The sequence below is a fragment of the Lonchura striata genome, chromosome 2 (assembly GCF_046129695.1).
Source record: "Lonchura striata isolate bLonStr1 chromosome 2, bLonStr1.mat, whole genome shotgun sequence".
Classification (NCBI taxonomy): domain Eukaryota; kingdom Metazoa; phylum Chordata; class Aves; order Passeriformes; family Estrildidae; genus Lonchura; species Lonchura striata.
The window spans coordinates 91272190-91295935 of record NC_134604.1 but is presented as its reverse complement, the minus strand read 5'-3'; the positions used below and the strand labels follow the sequence as shown (position 1 = coordinate 91295935).

Below are 23746 nucleotides of genomic sequence, written 5' to 3'. Positions count from 1 at the left end.
ATACTGGGGCTGGAATAACAGAATTTTCACTATGAATAGTGAAATTCACTATTCATAGTGAATATGAATAGTACTGTTTTGCTGTGGGATTCAGGGTATTCTTTCCAAATAGCTTTCTTGAAGTCTTTCTGGGCATATGCTTACAAATGAGTTGAATATGTATATGCCATTTTAACTGCTAGAGGTGAACCTTTAGTAAGACACTGGTAGAACGGCAGTGGAGCTGTAACTCCTCTATTGGTCATTAGTATTGTGGTCCCAAAGGAGACCACAATAAAAATCACTGCTTGTTATTCAGTGATTGCTATCTTCTGAATTGTCCCAAATTGTTTTCTTGTATTGATTAAGTGTGGTGTTTTTTCCCAAATGTTCTGTAGTTTTTCAGTGACTTTTGTACTTTCAGTCACACAAAAGCATGGTATAGGGCATGAATTGTTAACCTGAACCTTTGTAATGCTAGATTAAATTACAATTTTTGGAGTTGCATATTGTTTTGGGTAATATTTTTTCACTGTATGTTTTAATTATGCAGAAGAAGACTTGAAACTTACGAGACTATTTGATACTGATGTTGGTTCATTTACTTAAAATGAATCGAAAAGATTCTACTGGAGACATTCAAATTTTTAAAAAATAGAATTGGAAGGGACCAGTAAGTACTTGATTACTGAATTGCCTAATTTTCCAATTACTGAAATAGTGATTTGCATTAATACTTGAATTTGCTGAATATCACAACTTAAATATTTGGTTTTGGAATATCACTGTAACTGACATGCACTTGGTACAGGTTTGCTTTTGCTTATTAAGCCAATAAATGGATTTAATAATTCAAAATTATTAAATTAATGTGCTTAAAAGAAATACATTACAGATTAAAATAGCCATTTTCTTGGTGGTTTTCTGATCAAAACCACAATATATTAAATGCTTTTCCAGTTTAATTTATAATCATTATTTATTCTCATGGAAAAAGAATTTGCAGGTGTTCTGAGTACAAGCCTCTTTTTGCTGTGGAATACAAACTTAAGTACTTCATTGAAAGAAATTATGACAGTGAGACTGCACTTCCTGCGTGGTTTAACACTTCTGCTTTGAAATTTAGAATGGGAGTATAAGGTAACAGCCAAAAATTTTCCTTCATGTTTTTCCATGGAGTTCCAGTGTTCTGGGATGTCATGCTACCATACTGTAGCCCTAATGACATCTTTGTACACAATACTGGTCTCATATTGATGAATATACCTTTGATTTTGGAGGTGTCTGATGTAGTCTGAATTAAGTGGTTAAATGTGATAAAGAGTGAGACTTATAAAGAGTTCTGGTGCCTGGAAACAGGATGGTGAAACTGTAATTTGTTCGAGTGGGTCTTAGAAATCCCTGCTGTGGGCAAGAAGGAGGACAGGCAGCGTTCTGAAACAACTGAAAGGTTGTTGCAGCCTCTCTGAAAATATGCTATTGTCTTATTTTTTAGGAGGGGAGAATGGAGGACAGAACTGCCACAGGCTTTTCATTCTATCCATCTACTGTCTGCCCACTTATGGGTTCTCTGTGCATCTCTGCCATGCCATTACAGCATGCTCTTTATGCCTTTATTCCAGCTTGTCTCCTACACTCCATCATCTTCTCTCCCCATTCAGTCAGGAGAGAAAGTTTCCTGCTTAGTTTCCTGTCTTTGGTAAGGAATCCTTGGTCTGATATACCTGGATAATAATGGCTCCACAGCATCACCTAGTGGCTTCCTTGTTTTCCCAAACTTCTGGCAGATACCAAGTAGGGCTCTTCAGGTGGACTTGCAGTGGTGAAGCTTTGTTGCTGACTGACAGCAAAGCACTTGGTTCTTGCTCAGGGTTGTCAGTAAGCCTGCATTGTACCTGCAATGTGCAAAATGCAGCTCTGGACTTTTCAGCCTCTGGAACACCATATGCTACACTGTGGTTAAGTACAGGTATTGACTTGCTGTTGTTTGTAAATGGAAATAGTATGTCCTGTGTTCATTAAATATTTTCTCAGAACTGTTTTGTCTGCAGGTACAAAGAAATTACTGCATCCTGTTCTCTATTCAATTAATAGTATTTTGAAAAGTAAAAACTACTGTGAGGTTCTAAAAGGATGGTGATGACTTTGTAAGCCTTATGTCACTCTATAGCTTTTTTTATTTTAGAGTTTTATATTCTGATATTTTAAAAAATAATAATTAAATTCTCAATGTATTTCTTATTAATTATATTTTTCATCATTAAAATGGCCCAGGCACTCTCCACTGTCTGTGCTGTTTCTGCTGTAATGTAATGTAACCTTGTGTATTAGGTGAGTAGTATCTACAGAAAGAAAGGTGTAGTTGCAGTTGTCTGATAAAACAGTGCATACACACTGTAAGAGTTTAGGACACAAACAGCAGTGTAGCTGTAAACTGATTTTCTGCTTGCTCTTAAAGAATATGGCATTTATAAAATCAAGACCTTAAAATTTGACAAGTACTTTCCCCCACAAGTCATAGTGGCAGGTTTGTGACAAAATGAGAGTGGTAGCACTAGAGGCTACTGGTAAGATGCCTTTCATCTTTACCAATAAAAGGTGATCTATGTTTATAAAATTAATAAAAGTTGCTTTCTTTAACAGGCTGGACTAATTGAAGCCAATGGAGAGCTTAAGGTGTTTATAGACCAAAACCTAAGTCCTGGAAAAGGTAAGAGCACAATTCTTAGTAGGACTCTCCATTTCTTGATTTTTAGTTGTTATGCATTTTACTGGCTTTAAACTGCTTTCTTAGCATAGTTTCTGTAAAGTTTTTCTTAAGTTATATTAACAGTAAGCAAACTGTAGATTTGCCTTGGTTTATAATTGTCTTAAAACTACAGGTGCACTTCAGTGGTGGTTTGTCCTACATGTGATCTCCTTAGTGTAGCTTGTGTTGAAGTATAAAGACCAGGATGTTCTAAAGCATCTTTGGGGCACTGTGTTTTAGCAAATGGAAAAAAAAAATGCAGAGGAGTAGAAGTTTAAAATGTGTTATAACAGTTTTTACAATAGTGCATCCACTCTCCTACAAGCTTATCTCAAAATATATTGTGAACAGAATTGATTTGGTCTTGCAGATAATGCCTTTGCATGTATGATAATGTAATGTCATTAAGCAATTTAATAAAACACAAGATATAAATTTGAACTTTAATAACTTGAGCTAAAAAACTGAGAGTACCTAAGCATTTGGGGAGTAAGGAGCTACACTTTCCCAGTTAGGATAGTTTGGGGAAAACCAGAAGTGGCACTGAGTTCCAGCCACTTGCAGTTCTGGACAGCTATGGCATGTAACCTCTTCTGTAAACTGATTATGCTACATTTGAAGACTACATTTCATGTATTCTTACAGGAAGGCTGTTTCCAAAGCGAGACTGTAGAACTCTTCTCTAATTCCAGTAAAGTATATTCTTGTTAGTTTATGCATTCTGCTGGTGACAGTTGTTTATCAGGTCAATAATTTTCTTCAGCATGTTTACTGACTCTTGTAAATAACTGTGTTAACTGACTCTTGTAAATAACAACTGAGTATAAGACTCTTGTAAATAACAACTTTACTAGTTTGACAGCTAACTAGCCACTGTTTCCTAGATTGCTCATCAGATGTACTTTTTGTCCTCTGTGTTTTCCTTATTGTATCTTTTGAGCCTTTTTGGTTGCTTTCATCAACTTTCTTGAATACAAGTGACTAAAACATTGTGGGATTCTCAAGTGAAGTGTCAGTCATTTTTATATGGAGAGACCAGTAATTCTTCTGTGTAACATTGTTTGGTTCATAGGCACCTCACAATATATTTTGGTGAAATGACCATTTTCCTTTGTTGTTGCTTCCAAATAATCACAGTCTGCTTTATTCTTGTGTATGACAGGTGGTGTCCTTTGATAGGCTGTATGAAGTAAGGTGAAATTTATATTAACAGTCATTTGCTTACTGTCTGTAAACCTTACTGTTGACCAATCTACTGGCTTTAAGTATTGTTGGAATACTCCAGTACTCCCAGTTTAGTTTGTAGTCTGGTTCAAGTGAACTCCTTTATAATTACTGCTCTAGTATTTTATATACCATTTCAGGAAACCCATTTAACTTCTGTAACCACCAGTAGGTACAGTAAGTATTTTTTTGGCATCTCACTAGACTCTGTCTTGGACATTTCCTAGTCTAAAATACATATTGCTTTACCAAAGGGGGTTATCCCACTAAGTTGTCCTGTTCTGCATTCGGTGGAGAGGGCACTAAGGGTTGAGTGAAGACACGTATTAACTGGCAGAGTGTATTTCTGTAAACACAGTCACACCCCCCTGAGCTAAAGAAGTGTGCAGGTAGGTACCTGATCCTTAACAGCTGTACCATATGTCCTAACCTTGTGGGCAGTAAAAGTGATTATTTTTCAGGGCAGATACTTTAGGAGGGTGCATTTTACTCCCACATAGGTGTCTAGACCCTGTTACAGACAGTGAAGATGTAGTCAAAACACTGCAGTCCAGATAGCAAGAACTGGAAATATGACTCTTCAATTATTACATAGCTCTAAGTAGAAGTGGTCAAATTGGAGGGCATTTTATTGCTTATAGAATTTTGTAAAGAAATTTAAGTTCTTAATTAGTTTATTATAGCCCTGCACTTTGTCCAGTTTGAGAATAGAGCTCTCTACTCTCAATATATAACACAGCAAACTGAGCAATCCTTGGCCTATTTCTGCATCTCATTGCTTTTAGGGGAGTTCTGTGAAGTTAATAGACAGTAACTGATTCTTAATACAGAGAAGAAACAACTATTTCTCTTAGCTTCACCAATTTGTGGATCTTGTCTGTGTTTTATGTGCAGACTCTGTGGTCTTGATCAGAGACTTGCAAATATTTGTCACTAAAGTACTCAGATATGTATCAGAATTTATTCACTGAAGTAGTGTTTTCTTTTTCTTTGCCACTTCTTATAATTTTTAGGGGGTTTCGTGCAGTCTTTAAATGTTGACTGACAGCTACACACAAAGTACTACTCTCTCTCTCTGAAAATACCTGTCTGCATTGCATGCCATTATATCAACAAGGTGCTGTTCTCTGCTATTTTTAAAAATCTGTGCAGAATTTCTCTTAATTTCACAATGGAGAGGATTTAGTCCAGAACAGTCATGGAGTAAGCTTTCCATAGGGTAGCAGAAGTGTATCTGGTATACTTTTTAGGGTGAGTTGAAGGTAGTTAGGGAAAAAAATCCTTAATGTTCTTATCTGGTGGTCACCATTTAAAGGGTTTGTTATGGTTTTTTTTGTTTGTTTGTTTGGTTTTGTTTTTTTTTCCCTTTGTCTTCCCCTTTGGATTTGTATTTCCTTTAAGGAAAGAAATTTTGTATTTTTCTTTCTATTTCTTTTCTGGAAGTTGCAAGTCAATCACAAGAAGAGATGGAGAGTACATTACATGATTGATATTGGTTGTGGGGTCGAATCTCCCTCCTGTGTCAGATGAGTGGTTTGTTTAGCCCAATCTGCTGCCCCTGACAACAGTAATATGGGGCAGGCTCTTGAGGGAGAAAGCCTGGCTGCTTTTTGAAGTTCATTCTTCTTATGCTCTTACAGTACTCAAAATCACTGGATTAATAATGCTGAGGGTGCATTCCATCATAGGTTTGGAAAAGTCCAACTTTGAAACTCACTGGATTGAGAAGAAAATCCAGCAAGAAATTACTTGCTTGAGCTTCTACTTGTTGTACCCAGATGTGAAAGGAGGAGGAGTTCAGCTGTCAGAGGAATAAAGGTTTTAGGGGGGATGGTAGAGGACAAAAAATGACTTGTGTGCTGGGTCCTAAGGACATGCTTGCAAAACAAGGTTAAAGAGAAAGAGCAGAATATTGTTGCTGAAACAGTTCTATAACATTGTTGTCAGCAGTCTGTAAGGTATGTGACTAAGTAGTAGGTATATGGCTCAAGTATGAAAGCTCAGCAAGTAAAGATTGACTTTCCTGGCCTAAACAGGTTATGATGCAAAAGTTCTCACAGCCTGAACAGCTTTGTTGCAATTTGCTTTCAAAATGGGCTGTGAATCAGCTTCTGTAAATTTTTAATCTGCACTGGTAGAAGTATGGAAACTGGATAAATCCTTTTCAGACTTGAGTTTTGGTGGTAGGGTTGTGTTGCTGTTGTTTCTTAGGTGAATAATAAAGAGGGGACATCACCATCTTGCTGAACAGTTATGCTGAACAACCTCTTGCTCAAAAAATCCTAAAGATTTGGAATCTGGTAGAGAGGTTATGTTAGAGAATTATCTCTGTATGCAAGTCTTATCCATGCACTTATTCCCTGACTGTTCATTAATGTTTGCTGACAGAAACAGGTTACCAGTGTAGACAACCTTTTTACTTCAGCAAACATGGGTCTGCTTCCACTTACCTTCTGGAAAGACTGATCTCAGAGAGACTGGTCTCAGCCATGAACTCCAGATTAGGATTTTTGTTTTAAAGCAGAGACAGACTTTATTTGTTTTAAGAGGAGAAAACAGTATGTAAAAAACCCCAAACAAAAACACAATAAGCCCCCAAAACCAAACAACGCCACAGAGGTTTCTTCATAATGAGTAATGCATGCAATTTTGAATAAATTAGTCATACACATAAAATACCTTTCTAGAAAATGCTCTAAAAATTTATTGCTTCAAAGCTGTCTGTAGTGTGAAGTGAGAGGTATCAACCTATTTGTGGTAGAAATGAGATGGCAGCTTGTGTTTCCTCCAGAGCTTGTGCAAACTCAGAAGTTGCCTGTAAATTTGCCCATGTTTTCTGATGCCCTTGTGTATTTCCATTACTGGAGGGTAACACTCCATATAGCCCTGAAAAGAAGTATGGCTGTGAAAGGTTTGTTTTACGTGGTAACCAGGAAGGTGGTTTCCAACTGACTAATTAATTTTGAGAGTTAGCAAATACATATGGTTTGGAAGGATAGAAAGAATTTTTAATAGGGGCTGAACTAGCAAAACTTCTTGATGAGTTTGTGTTTTCTGTTAGTTATTTGACAGTGAATTTTAGAAACTGAGAAATTTTGCTGTTTCTAGAGGATACATTTTGAAGAAAATTGTTACATTCTGGTCCTTGTCATATTCAGATGAGTGTTGATATTTAAGTATTAAATATATTTACATAAGTATTAAATAGAACACTATCCAAGCCTGATCCTGCCCCTCACTTGTGGAGAAATTTGGATGAAAGAAATTATTTGCTTCAGATGGGTGAGAGGGAAAAGGTAACCAGTGGTGTTTAATATTGTATTGAAATTAAAGCTCTTAGTTTAAAAATTACTCAGAAAGAAAAGTTGGATCTTCTCTTATGCCAGTAGGTGGCATTACTGGTATGTAACCAGAAAATGATTTTAAGGTATGTCTCTAGCTGCTTTCACTGCTTATGCTTCAAAAAAAGGTTTCACATTTTATAGGCTAATTATATTTACATTTCAGATAAGAAAAAAATCAAAGACAAACTTGTAACATTTTAAGGTGTGTTTAGACTTGTGTTTCAACACTGCCTAACTATAAGATTGTTTTGTTCTTTTTATTTATGTAGCAAGAAACTTGCAGTGTAATGTTACTGTTACTTTTACTTGAAAATTCATATTGCCTGATTTTGAACAGTGTCTGGAATTGTTCCTCTGGAATAGAACAAGACATCAATTTCAGAACCAATAAATTATGCTTCAACAAACAGATACATGCTTGAAATTGGTTATAAAATGCATATGTATTACTGTAGCTGAGCAAAATCCAATTAATACTGTCTAAAGTTAAGCTAAGAAAATAAAATTATTTCTGGAAGTAGAAATAGAATTTTGGAAAGTCTAGAAATGGACCCCAGTTTATATCAACACAGACTTGGAAAAACTGGTTTGTAATAGCTGAACTATTACTAGTCATACACAAAGATAGTAAGAATTACATAGACATCTGAGTTGATGTAATCAGTTAGTGAGTACTGCACACTGGGAGACATGGATTTCTGCACAAAAGTTCAGAATTGCTGTATGAGCATGTTTGTTGTCTTAACAGGATGGTGTGGTTTCTTCAGTAAGTAGAGGTGCTTTTACTTGACTTGGCACACAATAGGAGAGAATTATCTGTGTGTTGTCACACAGAGACCCTCAAAAAGAATTCTGTGTTTTCTGAAAATTAGTATATAACTAACTAATAAAATAACATTAAATATCTGTGATGTTCCTGACAGAGATGTTAACAACTACGACATCACAGGAGTGACATGTGAGGAATCAGCTCCCAGGATATAATTGTCACCTCTATTTTATGACAGAACTTAGTTTGTTAGAGACTACATTACAAAGGAACTGAGTTGCTTTTTATTGACTGCTCTCATTTCTCAAGTAAGGAAAACATAAAGGCAAGTTACTTCAGAAAATGGTAGAGTATCTAGAATGAATCTGATTTTCTGCCCCTGAGGCAAGGAGTACCGCAGCCCATCCTCTATCCTGAACACAAAGTTCAAAGTCACTATTGTTTCAAGAACTGGAGCAGTCAGCTTTTCAGGAGATTAACCTCACTATCTGCAGAGGGCACTCGTTTGTTTCATACTATGTCTTTTTTCTGTGTCATCTTAAGATTTTTTAAATGTTCTTAATTAACTGCATCACCTTCCTTTAAACTGTCAAAATTCTGAAAGGGATCCCTTCTTTTTGGTAAAACTCTTTGGTTTGTTTTTATATGCAAGCAAAGGCCCAGTTAACCAGTAGCCAGAGAGAGCACTTACTTGTTTGTAGACAGATAAATAGCAGATTTTGTTAGAGTGCTACTTCTTTTGATCTGCAGATTTTTATGCCATTACTCCTTGATTCCACCTGCATTATTATCTTGTATTTGGAGGTATTCTGGAACATCATACTGATGAAGTTCTACTCCCCTTTAGGTAAAATGATTGCTTTTAAGTTACTAAAAGTAGTTTCCCAAACATTTTTAACACTGTGAATGTAAGTAGTAGCGGTAGTAGTTATATCCTTCTCTATACTTCCTTTTTTCTTCTCTACATGGCATTTTCCTGTGGTTCTCAAAGTCTTTAAGGGGGGAAAAAATGATGTGTCAGTACTAGCAATAATTATTTGTTTTAAAAAGAAGACTTGGTGACAGTAAAACTGTTTGCAAACTTGTGGTTTTAATTTTTACATGTTGTTATGTACACTTTATGTTGTCTACAAAATATAGGATTATTGGGGTTGCACTGATTGCTGAGTAACAGTAATTAAGAAATTAGTAGTAAGATTTGTTTGAGAAGCTGAGCTGTCAGTCACTTGCAAATCTAAGTTGATAAAATTACTTCTTATTGCATTTAACAAACAAAAACCTCCCACATATTATAAGCCTTTGAAAATGCAGATGAATATGAGTAAAATGTTTGCATGTGAAGCAAATGAGAAAATAGAATGCACTTGGATGGAGAAATTTAAAATATCCTCTTATTTGTGTATAACTGAGCAGTTATGCTCATGATGGCTTTTAAGTTGATTTTGACTTTAGTTTGAATGGTGATGCTTGTGTTACTGTTCTTTCACTTACATTTATGTTTCCTTACAAGTCAGTTTGTGCTGTACATAAAGATGAACCTTGTAGTTTCTGTTTAGAGCCATGTTGTTCAGTTGCAGGAATTAACTCTGGCACAGCACTACAAGAAATGTTGCTGTAATTAAAAAATTTTAAAGAAACATAGTGTGTGCTCTATCCTTCACATGAATGTTTTAGTTGCAAGGTAGCCATTTCTTTTCATAAAATAAAATTATTAATAACAGGAGGCTGGAGGCCATCTAATAAACCTTACCTTCAAAGCAGAATCAGCTTCGATGCACAGTGCCTTCAGTTCTTGAATTTTGCTGTGTATCACCAAGGAGTTTCCTATGCAGCCTGTTGCTGTGCACTGGCTTTGGCAATTTCCCTGGCTGGAATTTGCCATGCCACAACTTGTGACTATTCCCTCTTTTCCTTTTGTTGTGTCCTCTGTAATTTCTATGCTTCCCTTTCATAGTTGAAGGCAGTGATTTTTGCATATAACACCCCTTGCTCCATCTTAACCTTCTCTTCCAGAGGCTGAACACACCAAGTTCCCTGAGCTTCTCTTTGTGCAGGATATAATCCAGTACCCAAGGCTCTGGTGTCTTCCTGCTGCACTCTCTCCTGTTTGCTAGTGCCTCTCTGGCACCATGGGCTCCAAAACTGAACAGTCATCCAGGGACAGCGTAAGGACTGCTGAACAAAAAGGAATAATTGTTATATGCTTCCAAATGCAGCCCAGGATATGTTTAAGTCTGTGTTAGCATAGGGGAGCCCCTCTGGGTTGCACACAGCTTCTTGTCTGCCCAGGCCCCCTGGTACTATTGATATAGTTTCAGGAGGAAAGAGAGCTGCATAGCCTGCACCAGTTTGTGAAGGGCTCAGATCATGGCAGATGAGTAAGTCAGACTTTGGTGGCGGCTCAGTTGAGCACGTAACAGAGAAGCAATACGTGCGTGGACAGATGTGATAGTGGCCTTCAACAGGGCTTTTCTAGAAGGAGGTGAAAAGGCAGGGTCTGCAGTTACTTCTTTTCAAAGTCATGCTTTGAAAGAGTCAACAACCATGTGGATAAGAATTATCTAATCAGAGCAATGTCCTTGGATTTCTTAAAAATAATAAAAAAATTTTGATTATCAAGGTCCTTAATCAGCCTGTTAAGCTAAGGTGTGATAGAATGGGATGGTCCTCCCATGGGTTAATAATTGGTGAAAACTGAACTTGGTACAATGAGTATCCCAAGTGCACTATTAGCACTGAAGAAAGATCTTGAAGTTGTAGGTTATTTTAATGAAAATGTGGTGTCAGTGTTTGGGGGGAGTTTTGAGAATTATGTAAAAAGGAACAGGGAATAAAATAGTAAACAAGCTATACATAACATACTGCATTCCTTGGTCATGAATATTTTATGGATGCCTGTCATCTGCAAAAGAAATGGCAGGAGAACTAGAAAGCAACAGTGACCATCTGAGGTAAGAGAAAGTTGGTTAAAGCATGGTGCTCATAATGCCAAGGTTGGGGGTTTGATTCCTGTATAGGCCATTCACTCAAGAATTGGAATTGATGATCCTTGTGAGTCCCTTCCAACTCAGAATGTTCTGTGATTCTGAGAAGATGATCAAATAGATCAGGTGTCTTAACCTTGGAAAGCAGTTAAAACTCCTCTTTTATACTGGAAATACAGTCTTCAGACTGCACTGAATTTTTTAACAGTGAGGAGAAGTTTAAAAAAAAAGACCCCCAAGAAGCTGAGATAAAGCTACACAAGCACTGCTAGCCAGGATAGTTTATATTGATTTATTGTATTCCACAGAGAGAAAGAACAAACACAATTCCGGTCATGATAGTGATGCGTGTACTTGGAGGGACAGGAATGTATAACAGACTTATGTTACTGGATAGCTGCTGACTTTCTGAAGGAGCACTGGGAAGCTGGTTAGTAATGGAAGAAGGACATGCTGTGCATCCTGTTTGGGAATAGATTGATGACTGAGAGTAAAGTCTTAAGTGAAGCTATCACTTTGACATAGTGTAGTGATAGCAGCTGGGAAATATAAGTCTTCTGGAAAGCAAGGGCTTAAAGAAGATATGAATTGTCCTCAAACTTCCTGTAGATTTCCTGAATGTGTAAAGAGGGATGATAGGCATTAAGGCAGTTACAGCCCTCCTGATACAGCCCTTGTAAAAATACTTACTTATTGCTTCTGTATTGGACAATGGGGAAAAGAGGAATGAGAGTTGTACCAAGTCCTTCTGACCCCACTGGCCTCTTTAAAAGTCATCTCAGGGAAAAAAACTGCTAAATCTGACAACCACTTGACAATTGATTTGGCAAAAAAAAAGTCTCCATTATTTTAAGACTGGTCTGTTCATCATTTTCTTACTGTAGTCAGTCTTTGTTGCTTCTTTTTTCTTTGCTCTGTTTTGTTGTTGGCTGGGGAGTTTTTTGTTTCTTTTAAATAGGTGTGTTTGGGGTTGTTTCTTCTAAACTTTAAACTTTTAGTTTTTAACATCAAACTGCTAGTGGATTACCTGCATTGTTATTTTTGTAGTTGATTTATCTTTTACATGGCTTAAGACTTGCCTTACCTACCAGTGCTGATTACGTATAGGTTATGAACAGGGAGAGAGAGAACGACCTTTCCTGCAGGGTCAGTGTGCTGAGTTGGGTGTATTTTTCTGAAATAATGGATTCTTGGGGTTGTTTGTTCTTTATTGCCCTGCCTTCAGCTGGGAGGGGACACTGACAGGAAAATTGGGAATATTCTCTTGGAAAGGCCGGTTCCAGCCAAATGTTATCTTCTGCAGATCAGCATGTCTCAGAAGGCTGTGACATATGCTGTGGCATTGGGCATGTTTGTCAGGTGGTTCTGAAAATGATTTCAATAGCCATTAAGGGTAAGGCTAGAAGAAGAGAGGAGTGTGCTTTTTGTCAAATGCTGGTTGCCCCTGTTAATCTGCTTTAAGAGAAGAATTGGAATACAAGGAATTAAAACCTACTCATATTAAAACAGTGACATGTAAGGTTACATAGAAGAAAGTTTGAGAGAATGTACTGAATCTTAATTTCCTTTTTTGCTTCAAATGTGTAAATGCTACATTTATGTTGAGACTGTGTGTTTCAGGGCTAGTTTCCAGTAGTATGCATTGGTAGTATAGATGGATTATTTGCTATAATAATATTATGTACTGATCTGAAGCTCTCTACTTGTATTTGTTTTAGGGGTTGTTTCCCTATTGGCTGTTCATCCTTCTACAGTAAATACGATTGGAAAACAGCTCCTGCCAAAAACATTCGGACAGTCTAATGTCAACATTGCACAACAAGTGGTAAGGAGACTCTGTGGGGGGTTTTTTGTTTGTTTCTTTGTTTGTAGGATGTGGGTTTGTTTGGCTGATTGGGTTTTTTGTTTGTTTGAGGGTTTTTGTTTGTGTATTTTGTCTGGTTGTTTATTTAAATAGTTTTATAGCTTGTCCTATTGTTTACACATACTGCAAATCTGATGTAGCCTGGTAGTCTGTATCACTCATCATGGGCAGATAATCTAAATTTGTTTCTAATTTCAATAGATTTAGGTTACATAAAAAATGTATTGCATAAAGAAGTTCAAAGGTGACTCTCAAATCATCATGAAGCTACCTCACTGTTCAGGTGGCTTTATATTTTGTTAGTCTTGCCATTTAAAATCAGTGTCTCTTTCAGATTCTGCTCTGAAATGTGGCATAGGGAAATTTAAATGAAGTCCATAAACACACTTTAATGACAATTTGAGCTAAGTGGGATAAAATTGAAAATAACTATATTTTATAGCTTAATTTAAATATTCTTTTGCTGAAATACTTATTTTGAGCTTTGTGTGAGATGTATGAAAACAGATATTCAAAGAATCTTACAATGCAATAGATAATACATAGGTTATAGTAATTCTTTCAGTAATCAAAATTAGAATTCAGTGATCTGAGTAGAAGTGGTCTCAATCTTCTGGAAAGCAACTCTTAGCATGTAAACATCTGAACTAGAGTGTCTTATATTGGGGGTTCTTCTTGATTTGAAAGCAGTAGAGTAGATTTTGAATGTAGAGTAGGTGTTAATCAGACTTCTCTGTACCACTCTAGAAATGAACCTGTGAATTTGTGCACACTTCATTTCTTCCTTTGTAGAGCTGAGTATTTTGGGACTCTCCTGAGTGGAGTACAAGTTCAGGATTTGCTGCTGCCAGTTTGTTTTTTCTCCAGCTAGTTTTCTCCAGCAGTTTTCTTCTCCTCACCCCTGCCCCTGTTCTGCTTTGGCTTTCCTCTTATTGCAGGGTGATACAAATTCTAGCAGTACAGTGGTGGGGCTGCTCATGGAATTAGTAAGGCAGAGAGCAAGACTCTCTGCAAGCAAGGTGTTAAAACATCTCTTACAGTCTTCTTCCAATTCTTCCTAGGGAATAGAAACCAGCTAGCAGCTGTCTTCAGTTCTCCATCTAATCTATTTACTTGATTAGCACACGGGTGGTTTTCACACTCTTTGGAGACATTTGGTGAGCCAGAGCAGTTGGTACCAGAACTGACAGTATGTTCTTTCATGGGGATAAAGTGAACAGGTTCACATGTGTCCTGTGCCAGCATTCCCCACCCTCATGCCGTTTCCTACAATCATAAGTTTTGTTTATCAAAAGCAGTAGAGGAGATTTTTTGGCTTTTCATAAGAGACAGAAACATTTCAAGTATGGTACAATGCTCCTGGAAAGGAGTACCTAAGATATTCTGGCTGTCAGAAGTGTATATAACAAATATACATTAACTGCTCAGAGAGATGGCATAATATAAAGAGAATATTTGGGGAAAAATAAATCTGTTTGTCTTTCCAAACAGCTGAAATCATGGACATCCAACAGCCACTAGACTACCTTTGATACCATCTATTTAACTTTCACACATGAAATGTTTAATTTTCATTTTTTGTATTTTACTCTTGTTGAGACTTAACTGTTGGAGATGACCCAAGGAAGAAAAATTAAGTTTTGCTGCTCAGACAGAATGTAGCTGCAGGAAAATATGACAAAGCTTGTGGGTGGTTATGAGTTTAGGTTTATTTTATGTTTTTTTCATTTACCTGATGTCAGGGATGCAACCAGCTGTTTACACTGGGAGGTAAATGTACCCCAAAAAAGTAGATAGTACAAAAGAGTAATCTATATGGTATCATTTTTTCCCCATAATCCATATTTTCTAGACAGTTACACAGTTACATTTTAAACAATTCAGAGATAAAAACCATGACCTGCAAAACTGGGTGTTTTGTTTAGCTAGTTTCAGAGGTAGGAGGACACAGTTCTGTGTGCTGATGTATGTATTATTACTTATGGTCAAATTACCACATCTTCAGGACAGTTCACATGGAGGCTGGAAGACTGTGGTTAGCCAAATATGCGCTCTTAATGTGTTTGCATTAGAATGGGTTTGCTTAATTCGATGTCACTCACTCCAGTGATGAGGAAAGTTTGCCCTTATTCTTTCTCATCTCTAACATAGTGGTTAGAGGCTGACTCCAGGAGAGCGCGTTCTTGCAAAAACTCTGCATTATCTCTCTGGTTTTACTGATTTTCAGATTTTCTTATATTCATATTTTAACTGTAATTTACTGCAGCATCCTTATACATAATTTGGTAGGATAGGGGTTTTTCCCTCCTTTTTTCCCCCCATTTTCCTTGGAGGGAGGGAGTGTGTGTGTGTGTTTTGATCTTGTCTAAGTTAGTGCTGAACAGTGTTAAGAAATCCACCAAGCATGAAAACTTGATTTAAGGAGGTTAAAATAGAAATGCTCGTATCTTAGGGTGTTCTCTAACTATATTAACTGTAGTCAGAAGATTCTTATACAAGTGTGTATAAATTAGATTCATCTAAGAGAAGTATGTAAAGTACTAGTGTTTGGATAATGCATCATTTTAATTGTATCACTTACAAATGTCTTGGAATTCTTACCATTTTCCAAATTATTTTTTTTTTACTGTAGGTTATCGGTACACCTCAGAGACCTTCAGCGCAAAATACTATCCTGGTAGGAAGTCCACATACGCCTAACACACATTTTGCATCACAGAACCAGACTGGAGATTCTTCACCTTGGTCTGCTGGGTGAGCAAAATGAAAGCTAGAAAGGATTAATAAAGTGTTGGAACATTTGTTTTAAGTGTTGTGATAGTGTACGTACTCCTCAGACTAGCAGTGTGCGAAAAGTCTTTTCCTTTTCGTCAAGAGCACTTCACCACTGAAGTCTGTTGCTCTAAAATAGGGAGTAGTCATACAGCAATGAGTACCCTCTTCATTTCTTGTAAAAGAATGCAGAATATTTTCTGTAAGCTCTGGTAGATATTCTGACATTACTAACATTTAGACAATTTAGGTCCTAAAAGGACACAGGAATTTGTCTGATTTGATTCATGATTTCTCTTACGCTGGTGTATTTTCAGAAAATACTGTGTATTTCTGATTGAACAAGGGTATCCCAGAGTGTCATTTGAAATAAGAATATAGTCCTTTTTGAGAAAAAGTATTAAATAAAAGGAATGCATTCTTTTGGTATGTTTTTTTCATGCAAGCATGTTTTTAAGGACATCTTGTTAAATGTAGTTGCTAAATTTATTATCGGTGGCCTGTTACACATAAATAGATTTCTACTTTGGAATTGTACAGTGAAATGAGATGTAAGAATTGAGACCTCCCCTTGCTGAAACTAATTTTGTTGATACTTGTATTTTTCCTCTAGTTACAAGGAAATTTTTATATAAAAACTTTGCAAAGCAGAAAACTTCATTATACTGCTTGTATCTTGTAACTCTGAAGTTCTAATAGCAATTTCATATACTGTATAACTTCAAATTGTGTTATAGTAATAGTGTAATGTTTAGTGAGTTCAACCAATACCAGACTTTGTTCAGTCAGTATCAGTATCACATTGCATAGAAAATGCTCGATCCATGTGCTACTTAAAAATAAAAATTTTAAAAAAGGACAAAAAAGTTCTCTCCTTTGATTCAGTTTTCATGTTTTAGTATGTATCCCCTTATCTCTTCCTATCTTGAAGTTTGGAAGGTTTTCTTTATTTTTCTTTAAGTAATATCCCTGTTGTTAATTTTTTTGTCTCCTACTGGGAAAATTTCAGGCCAGGTTGGATAGAGCTATGGGCAGCTTCACTGAGTTGAAGATACCCTGGCTCAGTGCAGGGGGGTTGGACTAGATGACCTTTAAAGATTGCATCCAACCCAAACTATTCTATGATTTTGTGATTCTACTGAAGCTAGAAAAGTTGGCAGAAGTATAAATTTATATTGTGTTTCAGCATCAAGGTACTAGAATTGTGTATAAATATTGTAAAATGTAGAGAAAAAAATGTAGGAGAGAAGGTTGATAAAGGATAAGAAGCAGAATAAAAGGGAAGGCTTGGGTTTTTTACAGCAGTGTGCCTGTATTTGAAAAAGAGACATCAAATATTCCAAAGTTTAAATCTTCTTAAAATATATATTATACGTATATTTAGGAAGCGGAACAAAAAAGGCGAGAAGAATGGCAAGGGTTTACGTCATTTCTCTATGAAGGTTTGTGAGAAGGTACAAAGAAAAGGAACCACCTCATACAATGAGGTGGCAGACGAGTTGGTTGCAGAATTCACTACCACTGATAATCACATTTCACCAAATGAATCAGTAAGTATATGGGAAGTCAATTACATGTGAACTGAATGGGGGAAGAGAAATTTCTCTTGAGATTCTTCTGTTTTTCCTACTGCTAAATGTAACAGTTCAGATATTAACTGAGTTTGCCCATTTGCTGTAATGTGTTTATTTTCAAATATTTTTGACACAGGTGTATTTTTGATTAATGCACTATGTCTACAGCAGGCTTATGACCAGAAGAATATTAGACGACGTGTCTATGATGCCTTAAATGTCCTTATGGCCATGAACATTATCTCTAAGGAGAAAAAGGAAATCAAATGGATTGGTCTACCTACTAACTCGGCTCAGGAATGTCAGAATTTGGAGGTATATTCATTTGGAACTTCACAATGGCTTTGTGTTTGAGCAAGTGTTCACAGCTTTAATATATTCTGATACAATATGTGCCCATAATCTTCTGCGATAGCAACAAAGTCCTCTTTGGACTCTGTTTATTTTACTTTTTATGTACTGAACACACACTCTTCAACTTCCAGAATGCTCAAATGTGTCTTTGTTTAATTCTTCTATGTCAAAAATACAGCTTTTATAAGTACATGTGAAGTGGTTCTGAGTGGAAGGTAGTAAAATATTTATGTGTATTTCCAACATTGCAGCAGTGGTACTCAGGAGTCCTGTTTTCTCAGGGAAGATTTGTTTTCTCCAGATGCCAAACAGACAGTAGTTCTGTGATTATAGATGTTGCATGTGGGTCAGTACATATAGGCATCTCCATTGCTGCAGGTCTTACCTTTTTGTGACAATCCTCTTAAAAGAGTATGTCAGACTTTCTTATTGCATGTCTTGGGGAGGAAGTGCTTTATACTGAAAGAGATTCTTAAGTCCTGACAGGGTTTTTTACTATCCCAAGATTTGCAGAATAATAAAGTTACTGAAGTTTACTGAAGTAAATTCACTTTATCAGAATGGAATGAGATGTTGAATTTATTCTTAATAAGCCTAAATTTCCTTCAGCAGGACAAAAACAATCAGTGAGAAGGTGCCAAAGTTAGATGGAAAGTGGAACAAAAATGTTTGGGAGCCTTACCTACAAAGGGATAATTCTAATTTTTGTTTGATACTGATAATTGATATTTCATTTTATTTTTTAAATTAATTTTGTGGCAGTGAGTTTCAGGTGCATGAAAAGCTTCTTATGAAATACCTTTTGTTTGGTGTTGAACATACTGATATGTTGATATCTGCTGAATATTTTTTTTAATTGGAAGTGATGATGACCTAGTCATTCCTTATTCACTTTCTCCATCCTGTTCGTTGTTTTATAGGGATCTCTCATGTTCTCCCCCATCATTTGTTCTGCTTTCAGTACAGTCCTAATTTATTCATTATTCTCTTGCGTAAAGTCTCCTCTGTATCACTGATGATCCTGAGAGTGCTTTTGTATGCTTGTCTTGAAATAGAGCCATCAGACCTACAGAATTCAAGATGTAAACATTTTGCTTCATAGAGTAATGTGGTGATAATTCCTGTTTGGTACTGTTTCTTGCCTAATAATTCAAATTTTTGGCTGTCACAGTATAGGGAGCTGATGGATTTTGCAGATATTGCAATTTTACATCTCTACTGAATGTCATTTTATGTCTAAAGTATGGATGGATTAAATTGTTTTTTCACACATACACTATATTTACCAGAAATAATTTAGGTGTTTTAATCACAAAGTGCTGTAAGACGCTTTGTGTTTTGCTTTATGACAAACTCTCTTTTTACTATGCCAGGTAACCCAGCATTGCTAGCAGATTCTGTCACCCTTGTCACCTTGGTCTGATTGTCTGTTGTTAGAGTAAAACTGACAGTCTGTCAGTTTAATCCCTGTGGGAATCTGCTGGGGAGCTTCTTCCACTAAGAAATCTGTGTATTTCCCAGCTTTTTGTCTCTTACCTTTTTTTTAATTATTTAGTACATATTAAGTCCTGTGAGGCCTTAACCTTGGGCTCCATAGCAGGTTCATATCTTTAACCATCTGTGATGGATCTTCTCCAATAACCCTTTGAGACATAACTTCTGTTTGCAAAGATGTTTTTATCTTCTTCACAGGTGGTTGCATTTTATTTGCCAGGGTTCTAATTCTGCTTTTTGTTACTTTCCATAGGCAGTACTGATGTGTCTTGATAGTTACGTCTCTAAATTATATGTAGAATCTTAATGAGTGATTGCTGTATTTCCTACCTCCAGTGTTCTGGTATTGAAATGATTTTAAAGGGAGAAAATGTTGGCATAAAATACTACTTGCAACCAATAATCTGACCAGTCCTTTTTATCTGCCTTAAGGTGGAGAAACAGAGAAGAATTGAAAGAATAAAGCAAAAACAGTCTCAGCTACAAGAACTCATTCTACAGGTACAGTCAAGGTACTCTTGTCTATAGGGCAAGGTGGCTTATATCTGTATTCTTCTTGTTTGATCCCAGTCTGAGGGATGGGAAGCTTCTAGGAATTAATTCTAGAGATTAATTTCAGGAGAAGATGTATGCAGCTTTATTTAACAGGGTAGTTTAGCTGGGACCATGTTCTTGGCCAATCATATTTGGGATGCCATCAACCTTCTATCAGTTATGATGAAATTGTTTGGCGTTTCAAGTATGTTTAAACAGGCTTTATGTTGATAGGAGAAGTATTTCATACCATACCCTCTGAATTTGCCATTCAGTTCAGGAACTGAACTAGATACAGGTATCTAGAATTTTCTGCTGTGTTATCATCCATAGATAAAATTATGTGACTGTAGAAGTTGTCTGTCATAGTGTTCTGCATTGTGCCTCTCTGGAGATTCACTGCCACTGGTATGTAAGTGGCTGGACCACTGTGAAACAGTGGCCGAACTCCTTCCCTTACTACACTTGGGGAAGCAATAGTCTATTTCCCAAGTCACTGACCTGCTGGTCCACAGAAATGTATTCCAGGGGAGCTGGAAATCCTGTGGGGCAGCTGCCTGATTTTTATCAGTCTCTGTGTTGGCTTTGAATTTTGGTCTTAATTCTTGTTTATTTAATTTGATTTTGTGCACAGAAAAATATTTTTCTTTGTTCAGTAGCTTACTGTATGATTTATAGCTTGAGATTTTATGGTTTTTAATTATTCAAATTGCTAGTTTTTAAAATAAGAACATTCCATTGTCAAAAACAATTTTGGGAAGATGTTAAAAGTCACTAATTTTAAATGGGTAATTGAGAAATCTAATGCCACATATTCAAATCCCAAACATTCACTTTTTTAGCATATAATTCATTTTGGTATTAACATTCAGGTGTCTTTTTTGGAGTGCAGTGACTAGTGGAGAGGAGTAAATGGAGAGGAGTTAGGATGCTATAGGAAAATTTATTTTTCCAAACATCGTTCTCTCTCCATTTTGCCAGGAATCTGTCCAAGTTGTTGTGCTGATGTAGTTAGTAGAATATGCTTTTTTTTTTTTCTCAGTGAAGTTTTACTGCGTTGCCTTTTTTAATACTATGATCTGTGACTCTTCCTGCATCAACATGCAGAGATATGGTAAACACTCTGTCCTTTTCTGCATTTACTTGCTGCAACCATTGCTGGAATCCTTAGGAATTTTGTTAACATGATCCCAAAAGCTCATTGACACTTAGATATCGCTGTTGCTTTTTCTAGCAAATTGCCTTTAAGAACCTCGTCCAACGAAACCGTCACGCAGAGCAGCAGGCAAACCGACCTCCCCCTTCCAATTCTGTCATCCATTTGCCTTTTATCATTGTGAACACCAGCAAGAAGACAGTGATCGACTGCAGTATTTCAAATGACAAGTAAGCTAACAGAGTTTTCTATTTGGCTTTTGGTAGAGGTCTGAGTTCATATAAATGTTCATGTGGATTTGCTAAAGATTAAATGCAAACTTAATTTACTTTTGTTTTTTTATGTTGAGAACATGCATTTCAGACAGCTGTTTTATATACTCTTTTATTAAATAGATTGATTCACATTTGATAACTTATTTAAAACTTGCTATCTAGAGATAATAGGTATCGCTCTCTTGACATTTTATATAACACTTAACTAAGCAGTGTTTTCTTTTGTTTTTAACACCATGAAATGGAGCCAGTGGACTTGAAAATGGATTTCACTTTCAGGACTGCTGTTCTCCACTTTTGGTTCAAAATGCTGTATTTTTCATTAGCTAAATAAAACCTGAATGTAAGCAGTCACAAGCAAATACATAAATCTTAAAAAATTTGATTACTTAATGGGATGTGTCACTAACACACATAACACTGTGTGTAAAGTTTTTGAAATGCTACAATTCCTGAAAATTGAAAGGTAGTTAAAGTTATTGAAGTTAATTGAGACATTTTTTCCTCTCCAGGTTTGAATATCTATTTAATTTTGACAATACTTTTGAAATTCATGATGATATAGAAGTGCTAAAACGAATGGGAATGGCTTGTGGGCTAGAATCTGGAAGCTGTTCAGCAGAGGACCTAAAAATTGCAAGGAGTTTGGTTCCTAAAGCTCTGGAACCATATGTGACAGGTTAGTTACTCCAAAAAGAGTTGATTTTTTTCCTCCTTAATATAGGACTCTAAGAAAAAACATGAAAATACCTTAGATTAGTTAATTTCCACTGGTTTGTGGTAAAGATTTCTGTCAGGTTCTCAAATTTGTCTGCTTTTTAGCATATCTTAGAGAGCAAATAGGGATTGATAAAGAGTGGACTGTTGCTCTTTGCAAAACATTTTGCATCAAGCCACACAAGTAGATCTCTGTAGTGTGTAATTCTTTTAAGAGAACAGTATTTATGCTTAATTGACTTGCAAAAGCAGAAGGTAGTAAGTGCAAGCATATGATGAATACTGAAATATCTGTCTGGCTCACTTCAAAACAAATGGGTTTTTTAAACGTAATTTGAAATTTTATTGTTGCTTGCAATAGCCTTTTTTAAAATTACACTATTTTGGATGTAGTACATAAATATGTTGTTGTTTGGGTTGCTAGACTCTTTTTCTGGACTTCAAAGGATTAAGCATTTCCACTGAATTTAATGGGTGTGTTTGGAAGGATTCCTGAAATGCATGTTGTTTGTTTTACAGAAATGGCTCAGGGATCAATCAGCAGTGTATATGTCACATCTTCATCAGGTTCTGCATCAAACGGCACAAGATTTTCAGCCAGGTGAGATGAAATTTTCAATTAGTTTTTTAAATTTATGGTCATCAAAGAAATTTGGATATTAAATGCTTCATGAAACAAGTTCTGTTTTGATTAAATGTGCTGTGGATATGTGTTTTAAGTTTATTCTCAGACATCCCTTCTATGGTGATTCTCAGCAGTGTCATTAAGGAAATCCTTTCCTGTATATTGGAAAGGTGTTAGAGTGGTGTTATTCTTGAATGTCTTGTTTGTTTGTTTGGGGATTTTTCTAGTTTAGAGTTTGTGACAAGAAAACAGATGCTTTTCTAAAGATAGATTATTGGGAAAGATTACTCCTTGATCACTAGTGTCTAACTTCAAAAAATATTTTGATCTTTGAGTTTTAAACAGCAATCACAGAAGCTGGTACCATGATAAATCATAACTAGTATTCAGCTTTGTTACTCACTAGTTTCTTATTATTGTGTTCATTAAAAATATATCCTTCTGTGAGCTCCACAAGGCTGTAAAATGAGTCAAATATTCAGCAGTTGGATTCTGTGATCTCTGAGGTCTTTTCTAACCTTATTGATTCTATGATCATTGAAACACTTGACATTCGTAACAATGCTTGAATTAAGTTATGCATGTTTTGTGTAAGGGAGCTGAAGCTTGAGTGAGAATTCTGCCAAAATATCTTTAGAGATGCTGAACAGTACCTAAAATCTCTGTTTTCAGTAAATTTCCTTCTGTGGTAATGAACATAGGGTAGTGAAAAAGAGCACCATGTGTTTTTAAGACTTTGAAATTTGAGTAGGCCACTATTAGCCAGAGACCAATAGAGAGCCAGAGGCTGACTGGGGTTCATTATCTTGGTGAGAGTACAAGAACTTCTACCATTTTCATTTCTTAGGAGTTTGGAAAAGGGCAGTGACAAATTATATTTAATTGTAGGATATATATGAATATTCATGGCAATACAAATTGTGCTGCCAAGGCAGATAAAGGCTGTACATTTATTGAACAAGATCTCTAAAGAAAGTTAATGGAAGTCTGAAGATGCTGCTACCAATACCTTCATCCCAGTTTCTTTGCCTTACTTACCAGGATACTCGGGTTATGAAATCCAGTTGTTTTTATCAAAAAGAGAGGAGAACAGATTTTGGGTTTGTACTTTCAAAGGTTACAAAAGCACAAGAATAATCAATTTGTTCTGTTTTGTTTTCTTTGCTTTTGAATCTGCTTTTGCAGATAATTATGACAGATCTGTTGTAGGTCATGTAACTACAGCTAGACAGATATCTTACTATCTTGCTGCTGAAATGTTTGAAAGTGTCTTGCTGGATGTGTTTTTTCTGTGAGCTTATAGGGTGTACCCTGGCAGGTTGATTCTGTGTG

At 36.2% G+C, this 23746-nt stretch overlaps 1 protein-coding gene across 8 annotated transcripts in view; it reads left to right on the top strand.

The window, feature by feature from the left end:
• TFDP1 (transcription factor Dp-1) overlaps positions 1-23746 on the top strand; it is a 37497-nt gene that overhangs the window by 11624 nt on the left and 2127 nt on the right. For 7 of the 8 annotated variants that reach the window (XM_021545636.2, XM_021545634.3, XM_021545639.3 and 4 more), the window contains exons 3-11: positions 2623-2689; positions 12768-12874; positions 15546-15667; positions 17070-17235; positions 17428-17574; positions 19540-19608; positions 20876-21027; positions 21585-21751; positions 22309-22390. In XM_021545636.2, coding sequence (XP_021401311.1) covers positions 2623-2689; positions 12768-12874; positions 15546-15667; positions 17070-17235; positions 17428-17574; positions 19540-19608; positions 20876-21027; positions 21585-21751; positions 22309-22390 — 1079 coding nt within the window. The remainder of the gene's footprint in view (positions 1-2622; positions 2690-12767; positions 12875-15545; positions 15668-17069; positions 17236-17427; positions 17575-19539; positions 19609-20875; positions 21028-21584; positions 21752-22308; positions 22391-23746) is intronic. The other variant, XM_021545640.2, reaches the window with a different exon arrangement.